Source organism: Strix aluco, chromosome 25, assembly GCF_031877795.1.
Source record: "Strix aluco isolate bStrAlu1 chromosome 25, bStrAlu1.hap1, whole genome shotgun sequence".
NCBI lineage: Eukaryota > Metazoa > Chordata > Aves > Strigiformes > Strigidae > Strix > Strix aluco.
This window is the reverse complement of record NC_133955.1, coordinates 5,775,336-5,786,066: the sequence shown is the minus strand read 5'-3', so window position 1 is coordinate 5,786,066 and position 10,731 is coordinate 5,775,336. Positions and strand designations below refer to the sequence as shown.

General features: G+C 46.9%; 1 protein-coding gene across 4 annotated transcripts in view; it reads left to right on the top strand.

Moving 5' to 3' along the window:
- Positions 1-328: 328 nt before the first annotated feature.
- Positions 329-10,731, top strand: part of PLEKHA6 (pleckstrin homology domain containing A6) — a 65,785-nt gene continuing 55,382 nt past the window's right edge. For all 4 annotated transcript variants that reach the window (XM_074850517.1, XM_074850518.1, XM_074850516.1 and 1 more), the window contains exon 1: positions 329-2,070. In XM_074850517.1, coding sequence (XP_074706618.1) covers positions 517-2,070 — 1,554 coding nt within the window. In that variant the 5' untranslated portion in view covers positions 329-516. The remainder of the gene's footprint in view (positions 2,071-10,731) is intronic.

The window sequence follows — 10,731 nt, the reverse complement described above, 5'->3', positions numbered from 1 at the left end:
CAGCTCGTCTCCCCAGTAATTATCCCTCAGCCATCGCTGCCCCTTAGGCCGAGGAACACCCCCCCCACAGCTGGCTGAAGCACTACCGGGGGTTCCCGGGCAGCCCCCCCCGCCCCGGCCCGGTGCGTCCCGCCCGCCGCCAGGGGGGGCGCTGCCGCGCGGCCCCGCCGCCCCCCGGCTGATGCAATCCCCGCGCGGAGGGAGGGGCGGGGCCCCGAGGGGCGGGGCCGCCGCGCCGCCGTCCAATGGGGGGTGGCGGCGCTCTGTGACGTCGAGGGGGCGGGCCGGCGCCTGCGCGGTGGGTGCGCTCCGCCCCTCGGGGCTCGCGCCGGGTGGAGGCGCCGCGCTCGCCCCCGCGCCGCCATTTTGTGCCGCCGCCCGCAGCAGGATGGAGCCGAGTACCCGAGGGAAGCCGCCCGCCGCTCGCCGCCGCCCCGCAGCCCCTCGACGGAGCGCCGCTCCGCAAGCGCGACCGCACCGCTGGGAACGCTGAAGAGCCTCCTCTGCCCGCCGCTCATGGAGCCGAGCGGCCGGGAACGCGTCGGCCCCGGCCTGGGGCGGGCCCGGCTGGGCTTCGCCGCGGCCTGGCCTAAGCTGGCCGGGCCCAGCGCGGCCCCCGCCGGCGCCTCGCCCCAGGCGAGCCCGCCCTTCTCTTGGCTGCGGCTGATGTCGCAGCTCCTCTCCCCGCTGCCCGCTTTGCTGCAGCGGCTGCTGCCCGGCCCCGCGCTGAGCAGTGCCCTGTGCCCCGCCACCGGGCCCGCCAAGGGCCCCCAGCCGCCGCTGCTGCTGCTGTCGGAGCCGACCGCCTCGCTGGACTGGGCTGAGGAGACGCTGCCGTGGCCGGAGGAGCCCCCGGAGAAGGGGCGAGAGTGTGTCACGGAATCCCCGGCGGACCTCTGGGGAACCGGGCTGGTGCGGAGCAGCCTGGTGTCCCTCCCCGTACCGCGTGTGGACTTGTACGTGCTGGGCCCGGAGCAGGGCCAGGCTTCCTGCTCCAGCAAGAGCCATCTGCCCCAGCCCCTGCGAGCCGAGGTCCCCGCGGAGGCCTGGCGAGGCTGCCCCGTCCGGGGCGGCTTCCCGGAGGCCGAGTTCCTCCGCAGCAAGCGCCTGGCTTTCCTCCAGCGGTGGCATTTGGCGAGCGGTGGCCTGACGGTGCCAGACCTGGACCACGGCTATCACAGCCTGGAGGAGGAGCAGCAGCAGCACAAGGGCGTTTGTCAGGAAGAGGTAGGGGAACGGCGGGAGCAGCGGTGCGATGCCGGGGAGTTGAAGCGGCCCGAGGAGCCGAACGACGCGAGGAGACAACCCGGAGGTGGTCCCTTGGATCAGGAGGGGATAAGGGGTTCAGCTGAGGAGAGGACACTTGAGGGCGAAGCCTTGGCTGAAGAGGATGACGAGGACTCCGAAATAGAGCAAAACCTTTCAGTTTCAGCCAGACCTGCCTGCGCAAATAAATTAATAGACTATATCATAGGGGGAGTTTCCAGTGGGGAGGAGAGTGATGATGATGACGACGGGTTTGATAGCGAAGGGGTCCCTTCGGATTCAGACGCCGGTAGCCAGGACGGGGAAAGGCTTCATCTCTGGAATTCCTTCTACAGTTTGGATCCCTACAACCCTCAGAACTTCACAGCCACCATTCAGACATCTTCCAGCGATCCGGAAAAAGATATGTCAGATGTGGAAGAGGAGGAGGAGGAGGAAGAAGATGATTCTTCGTGGGCAGACGAGTCCTCAGGTTCTCCTCACCCTAGTTCTGAAGAGGAGGACGAGTGGGACTGTAGCAGTGTGGATGAGGCAGAAAACTTGAAACTTTGGAACTCGTTCTGTACCTCAGATGATCCGTATAATCCTTTAAATTTCAAGGCAGCCTTTCAAACAGCAGAGAAAAAAGGGACGCCTGGTTTAAAAGGAGCAGAGAAGCCGAGTTTGGGCACTTCTGAGCGTAGACACTTAACTGTCTGTCGACTGGAAACTGTGCAGTTGGAAAAACATAACTGTGGGGTCACTGAGCTTGTGCAGCATGGCATTCTTTCTGGTGAGAAAGGTGCAAGTACCAAGCGGAAAAAGGTATATACTTCGTTTATGGTTTTGTGTTTGGGGGATGGTAAAAAACCCAAACAAACAACAAACCCACATTGCACGAAGTGGTATGTGAGTGGGTGAGGTCACTTGTGCGGGGATTCCAGCCGTGGCGACGGGCAGATCATGCCCCATGAGCTTATGGTCTAACTATTTGACTGAAATGAGTGTGCCTCATCCCTTACACGTGATGGTAGATTGCGTAATTCAGTGACACGGGGCAGATAATTCTTTTAAATTTTTTTTTCTAGACTTGGAAGTTACATTTTCCTTTTAAGATGTTTTCATTCTGTATTTGTGTTGTAACATAGTTTTCATCATCAGAGAAACAGATGAGACTTGTGACGTAAGTTCTTCCTCTGGGAAGTACCCGTTGAGAATAACCGTTGATAAAGTATTTTAGAACCTTTGCGTGTGCGTAGTGTAATGGAGACTTAAAGCATTGTAAACGTTTTAGAACTTGTGACAAACCTGCTTGAGTTACAAACGTCTTTGGGAGTAGGAAGAACTCTTCTGTTGTGGGTTAGCGCATGCTGCAGTAAGCAACTGAAGTTTCAGTACAAAGTATAGTAATACTCCTATTTCCATTTAAGAGACTATTATAAGTCAGTCGTTTATAAAAAGGATGTAGCCTGGAACTGGGTTTTTGAGCACAAACTGGAAGTGTAATGCGTTTATGAGGAGTTTGTGCATTAAAAAACTTTAAATATATGTGCTAGGATTCGGGTAAATAGTAATAAAGAAATTTGCCCCCTCGTAAGTTTTGTGATGCCTGAAAAGCCATCTTGTACATCTGTAGCAGGATGTCTGAGTCTTGCCTGGTGCTTCAAACGCTCGTATGAGTAACTGCTTGTGATACCAAGTCCCAGGGTAATATCAAAATAGAAAACTTGTATAATGCTTTAGTGTCCTTAGAGCGGAGAGTGTCCTTTAGTTGAGAGCAGCCTAGCTTAGAGGTAACTTCATACCTGTTTTTGCTAGGGCAGGTGGTGTTTACAAACTTAATGGTTCACACAGGACAAACTGTTGTATTTTAATCTAAATGGAAAATACACAAAGTTCAACAGTTCCTGCAAGAGGCCCTTTTTAACTGACAGTGTCTGTCTGAAAACGCTGCAAGGTGGCACCGATGAGCCCTGCTAGAAGTTCATTCTGCCATGACCTAAAATCTTGTTGCGTGTCAGGGATGTGGACTTAACAGTAGTAATTTTTTGACTAATCTTGTTTGACTCTGTGTAATGTGTTGGCATGGTGAAAGAGCAATGATCTAGATGCAATATTTAGCATGACGTTACAAAATCCGGTAATTGTGCCCAAGGGTGTCTCAGACTGATGTAAAAAGGATGTAAGGTAGGAACTCGCAAAGGGAGAGGCTGATGTAACAGCTCGGTGTGCTTGGAAGTGGGTACTTAATTAGGCCCACCTGCAAAACAGCAGAGATGCCGAGCAGAGGTGTTCCCAGGAAATCTTCAAGTTATTCATCCTGCTCAAGGCTGTCTCCTGTCTTGCATCCTGCGATCCAACAGCAGCAATATTCTTGTTTGTAAAGCCATAAAACTTGGAAGCGTCACGAGCTGGCAGATGCGTTGGTGCTGTGTGAGGACGTGTGGGGTCTGATGCTCCTGCTTTCACAGACAACTGGGCAGTAATTTGGGATCGCTGCACTACAACTAGAGGACTTTCAAAGTCTCTTGTGGCTCTGTGTCCTCCTCAACTGCTGATTATTCCTATAGGTCATCTCTTCTGTAACTGTTATCTTCATGTTTTCTGTGAAGGCTGGAAGGTGGCTCTGCCACAAAAAGCAATCTTGCTCTACACTCCTCATTGTGTTAGCATGAACTGGGTGTGAAACTAGGGTTCTGTGTTAACAAAACGTAGGAATGGAGCAGCAAGTTTCTTGTACTTCCCCATGTTTTTTCCTGACCTTCCAGAAGTAGTTGCCCTGCAGCAAATTCAGTGGAGTTGTCTGTAAGGACAGCATTTGGCTTGTCTTTGAGAATTGGTCCTAGTCTGAGTTGATGGTTGCTGACAGCTAGTTAGTTTGCCCTTTGGTTTTGTGCCTGCTGTATAGCTAAATGACAAGCAGTACATAATTCAGTAGGAGTCTGAAATAGTCTGGCTTTTGCTTATTGCTCAATAACAGAAAGATTTAAATCTTTAATACAGTAATAGTCTGAATACCATCAAGTTTAGATCCTGAGCCTATAAGTTTATTAAAATAGCTCAACAGTTCTTAAAAATAGCAAAGAGTGAAAGTTTTCGTATGTATTTTAAAGTGCCATGACTTTGACTTCATTTCCTTGCATGAATTTAAATAGACTGGAATGTGATACCAGCTCTAAATAGATGGGTTTGTTCCAGTCACGTAGTGATGAGTGTTGCTTCCTTATATGTAGAACCGTGATACTTCTTTTCCTGGTGCTGAAGTACACGCTGACTCACGTGATCGCTTACTCTACAGAACAATTACTACTTTTTTTTTTTTATTATGTAAGCTTCAGTAATCAGAGATGTTGACCCATAGCATATTTCTAGCCTTGAGCGTCCTGGCCTGTCCTACTGAGCTGTACCTGTGTACGGTTGTAACCCAGTACTGATGTCGGGGGGTCTTATTTCGCAGGGAACATCCTGTGATCTGCTGTCAACATAAAGAGGCCTCTTAGGCTGCAGTTTAGAAACCGTAGTAGTTTGAGCTCTACTTTTAGTAGAGGGGGAGGTCAGCAATTGGTTGTTTTTAAAGTTGAGAGGTGAAATATGCTCTGGCTTAGGTGGTGCAGAGACCTTGCATGACCTGGGAGCGTATCAGGTCTCTTGCTATTCTAGACTTCTCTTAAAAAAAAAAAAAAAAAAGTACATGCGAATAAGTATTAAGCTCCTCTTGCATGAGTGTTTGGCTAATGCTTTGCTAAATAGTTTGTCTTTTCCAGGTAACCTTCCTTGAAAAAGTTACTGAGTATTACATAAGCAGTGAGGAGGATCGTAAAGGACCCTGGGAGGAGCTTGCACGAGATGGATGCAGGTTCCAGAAACGTATCCAAGAAACAGAAGAAGCCATAGGCTACTGCTTCACAACAGAGCATCGACAGAGAGTATTTAACAGACTCCAAGAAACCTACTACAAGAGGGTTGATCTCTTCTAGCACCTTAAAAGATCTGGTAGTTGTGTGACCCTAAGCACTCATGAACGTCTTCAAAACGAGAAGTGGCAGCTGCATGTGCTATTTTGAAATAGGGAGAGAAGTGGGATTTTCACACTTTCTTCCCAGTTCGATGTTCAGCCAACGAATATACCTGAGTGTCCCATTTTGATATCCAGACAAAATCTTTTGAGTATCATCAAGGGTAAGGGTGGTATAATTGCATTCCTTTTAAGTAAATAACACTTGAGAAACAGACTGCTTTAGGTTAAATCCATTCCAAAAATGCCTTGTCTGCCATATGTTGAGAAGTGGTGACTATTAAGTTGGATTTTTGCACTTTGAAAAAGCAAAACCTATTTTGAAGGAAATATTTATGGGGCTCAGAACCTAGTTATTGCAGTTTTGATTTAAAGTTTCTAGAGGTATGTGCTATTTTCTTGTGGTTCTCCATTTTCTCTAACTTGTACAAAAGTCTCAATTTTTGTTAGCTAATAATGTTAACTTTACTGCGCAAAGCAGATAGTTTATTCCTTCCTTCTAAGATCCTGGGTTTGCATGGAATCTAGCGTTTGAGTGTTTATGTAACGCTTTGATGTCGTAATATTTAAGTCTGGCACACTGGGGGATTCGGGGGAACTCTGGTGCACTACAAGCCCTTTGGTCTGGCTTTATTTAAATAATACCTTTACCCAGTACTGTTCCAAAGGGTGTTGGCTGCTTGTGCACCAAACCTCTTTGCTTTCGGGGCAGTGAAAGGCCTCGTCCTGATCAATAATTAAAGCTTCAAGGTACATATTGAGGCTGATAGTTGGAATTTAGGTAGCCACACACAGGGAATCAGCCCCTAGTTTTTTAGTTACCCTTGGAATAACTTTGCCGTAATTGATTCTGCTTTCTGAAGATGGATTGAACTGGAGGACTCTTCATGTTTCTTGTATCCAATATGCTTCTTCTGGTACTTGTAAGAAGAATTACCTTTGACTTACGGAAATCTAAGGCTACAAATTGCTATGTTCTTTACCAAAAGCCAGTATTAATACCTCTATGCGTCTGCACTTTTGTTTGTCTGGTACCAAAATAACATTTCACGTTGGGGTCTGAAAGTTGAGGTCCTTGGTGGAAGGAAGACACTCCTTATTTATGTTCTAACTTAAAATGTTTAACTGTCGTTTCAGTCAGAATAAAAAAGCATATCCAAATGGTGCTGTGTTTGGACCTGAAGGATGTTGTGTGGCTGTTACCGAGGCAGGTACAAGGTCATGCAATGGAATAAACACCAAGCATCAAAGCATTCTTATCTGTTTGCATGAAGTTATGTGAATAAATGATTTGCTACGTGGTTCATTCAGCTGACTAGAATTGTTTCCCTTTCATAAGGGAGAAGCCTAACAACACTTCAGACTTGTCATCTCATTAATGACATCAATTTCTAATTTGAAAGAAAATTACAGAAGAGCTTCACAGAGCTTTTCTGTGCTTTATCGTGCCATCTTTTTGGCCATCTCTTAATTCTGTCTCAAATTCCAGAGTTTTCGGGTTTATACTTTATGCATGAAGTATGTTCTTTGTATTTAAAAATTACCTTTTTCTGCTACAAGTCAGAAGTGTTACAGTTATGAAATTCAGAGGGTTAAGAGTTGTAAACTTAAAATTCAGCCAAAACTCAAGCAGCCTTACAGACTGGCTACTTGAAAGCAATGCAGCAATGTTATTTTTCATCCCCGTGGCATAAAAAGAACCTGGATTCTCCTCTCCTACAAAAGATAATTTTAGTTGTGAAATTGTAATTCTAATTATGCTCTTGAATCCTGAGAAACAACCTTTAGTTTTTAAGAGTTCGTTTTCCTGTATCATTTGATAACAGGTGTTCTGCTTTCTTGTTTAGGAGAAAGCATGCAGGATGATAAATGTAGGATTAGAGTAGAAAATTTGTTGACTTATGGTCCAAGTGTGACTGACAAGTAAAAATGCTGTTTGTTGCTTTTGCTAAAATATACTATAGTCATTTTTCCATGACTCTCCTCGTTTCTTTGATCTTGGAGAACTTGGTGCTTCAGTTACTCTGGACAACTCACTTGGTTTATGGTGCTTGTAAGAAGCTTTTAGTGATGTGAATTAACACCTGCAAATACTGATCCACTGTTTGCAGAGGCTTGGGAAAGGCTGCAGCTGGTAACGAACCCAGTTGACAAATTGGATATAAACTAGATTAAAAACTGCTGCTTCCAAAGTGCTTCTAACATTGGAGAAATTTTTTTTTTCCAGCCTGCAGCGTGTCAAGCACTGTGTTCTAACACTGCTGATTCTCCCTGAAACATACCTACACATGGGTAAGCTTTTCCCCTCTCAAACTTCACATTTTCAAAGTATCCCATGTAAGGTGGTAAGAAATTAACACTAAATTCATCACCATGAGCATCATCTTAAAAGCAAGCTAAGCTTGCTTGTCACCATTTTCCCTATAACATATCTTAAAATGGTCATACAGGATGTATACATGTGTAAGTGCTTTGAGTGAGACAGTAAAAATAACACTTGCTGAACTTTAAATCAAAACTGTAATTATCAGATTTTATTTTTGTATAATTTAGAGAAAGTTAGAAAACCTTCAACATTGGCTTTATACAGATTTTAATTGATTTGTGTCGAGTTTGTTGGGTTTTTATATCTAAAGTTATATTTCTGTACATAATAAAACTATTCAGAACTAATCTGTAAATTGTAATAAAGATATTTGCAAGATAATGCCAAATTGTTTTTCTTTGAAAACTTACGGGAGATGTCAGGTAACTGCAAAAGCAGGATTCATGCACGTATGTTCAGCTTTATGAGAATATTAAATATGTTTTTATCACCTTTGGTTCAGAGGAGGTTGTGGTAATTAGAAGGAGGCATTCTCCCCTGTGAATATCCTTCTGAACCAGTAAATTCATGATTGTAAGGGCTCCTTGCACTAACGAATCTTTTTAAACTAAAACACAAAGTGTGCAAGTGCAATTAGTTGTTTTCAAATTAGGTGTTGGCTTGGTGTAAGCAGGGATGTTCGTGTTTTGTTGCCCTCATTGAAGCTGAGTATGGAGATCAGGTTTCGGTTTGCTCACTGGTTAGCATAACTTTAAATATGAATACTGCATGGTTTTGGAGGTATTTCAAGGGGTTTTTGAAGTATTTTCAGTCTTTGAACTGAAACAAATTTGAGGTGTCACCTTGTGAGTAGAAGTGACTCGAAGGTGCCAAACGTCTGATCTTTCTTCGATTAGAGAAGAGCCAGAACGCTTCCCTGGGTTTTGCCACGTAGGGTTGGCCAATAGTACAGCCAGTGATTTGTTCCCTTTATCTTTTCCTGAATTGGTGTAAAATGCTCGGTAAGGAGCTCAGAATACGTGCGGGGTGGCAGTGCCCAGTGACGCTTAATCCTGCACCGCGTTACCCTGCATAATTCTTTTTAATGGAGGATTTTTTTTGTTGTATAAAGCTGCGTCTGTCACTCCGTGGTTTTTAGACTAGGGAATACTGTCATTTTGCCACAGGCTCCCACGAGTGTGAAGCTGGAACGCCCCAGAGGAGCTGGGGGCTGCTGGGGACGGTGGCTCTTGGCTGGGTGGGACGGAGGAGGCCAGGATGCGGCGCTGCTGCCCGGCACGGGGCTTTGCATCTTGGGGTGAAAGGGCCTGGAGTGGTTTGCCGGCACAAAACTGGTTTTTCTGGGGGTTCCCAGGGGCTTGCTGGGGAATGAGCCTGGCCTGGATGAGCCTGAGAATTTTGGTCTCAGCCAAAACCCTGCTGATGAGCTTCCTCTGGAGCAGTGCTACTGGTGACGAGCGTCACCAGAGTGTCACCAGTGGCTCCACTCCGCCTGTGATGTGGTCACAGTGTAGGAGTCTCTGGAATGAGTTCAAGGGCTGCGGGTCAGTCACACCTCTTTCACAGCGATGTTTTGGGGGGAGAGCTTTCAACTTACTCATCGTTTAGTTTATGCCTTAGAGAAAAGTGCTGCTCAGAGCTCAGGCCTGGGATGGTGCTGAGGTTTGCTCCTCTCTTGCAGCACAAGCCACGCTTCACCCTGTGCTTGCGTGTTGTCTGGGCGTCTCTGCGCCACCATTGTGCAGTATGTGTTTCTGTAAGAGTACTGCGGGTAGAAAACTGCTGGACTGGACAAGGAAAAACATTGTTTGAACTTCCTGCAATACTCTGTTAAAAACAGCGAACAAAGCTGAATGCACTGAACATAGTTACGGTGGTTTTTTAAAGTGTTTTTTTAAAGTCATATTCACCTGTTCTGCTGGCTCAAAAATCTGCTTTACAAACAAATATTGTAATTTCTCTATTCAGTGAGATAGCTAAAGGAATATAGTTAGTGTGCTAAATGAACGCTTCTGTGTAGCTGGCAGTGCATCCAGATGCCATCTGGAATGGAGAAATCCTGCTGGGATTTCTTGATTCTATCAGCACTGAGGTCTGCAGTCGGAGTTTGGTTGACAATTCATCTGTGTTAGAGTAGAATTGTTCTTGCTCTGGTAGCTGTATCTTCTCCACGGGACTCAAGAACTTGTTTGTCAGCAAAGCACATGGGGAGTAAATAAGCTGCTATCTTTGTAGTCGTTGCTGACTGCATCCACTAAAATGCCATTTGCAAATTAATAGTGCTGCGGAGCTGGTTTGGTCCCACAAAAGCGAGTTTCTCCTGAAACTGGCAGGCGGGAGAAGGCCACGACACTGAATCACGCCGCGGTCGCAATTCCGGGCAGAGTCCGCTGCCTTCCAGCCACACGGCCTCGGCCTGACGGGCTGCGACTGGGGTGGGATCCGGGGTTTAATTCAGCCTGTGCGGTGGCGGGGGGGAAACGGAGTCTTGTAAATCTGTCCATTAGTCTTGAGGGTATAAAGTATTAGAGCCCATTAGTAGCCAGCATCCATCTGCCGCTCCTGCTAATGTTCCCGATAAGACTTAGCAATAAAAACACTGGCTGCTTTGTAGCTGCCCCAGCTGCGTGAGCACATCGGATATTCATCGCTCGCCTGGCCTCTCTGTTGTTTTCAGGATGGCGTGTGGCGTTCTGCTGGACACGTCAGCTGGTTTCTGTCTTCACTAGGTGTGTTGCTTCTCACAAAAAAAATAAATAAATTCTCTGACAAACCCCCGTGCCTGTAGGAATGTGCTGTGTGGGGTGTCCGGCTCTGGCAGGCTGGACTCGAGGCTTCGAAGGGGCTGTGGGGACAGAGCACAGCTCACTGCGCTCGCTGGCTGAGCACAGCTCGCTGATTCAAGGGGCAAACCTGGTTTGCACTAGCCCACCAGCTAGTGCAGCGAAGCTGCTGAAGATAAATTCCTGCTATCTCCGTCACAGATACAGCCTGGACAGCTCTGGCTGGTGCTATCTTAAGCTAAATCTAAACGCCTGTCTTCAGGGAAGATAGCTGCCACGAAGAATAACTGATACGTACAGAGAAAGGAAAGGTCCTGCTTGGAAAACCAGGCTTTGCTGCTCGGTGGCTCTGTGGAGGGTTG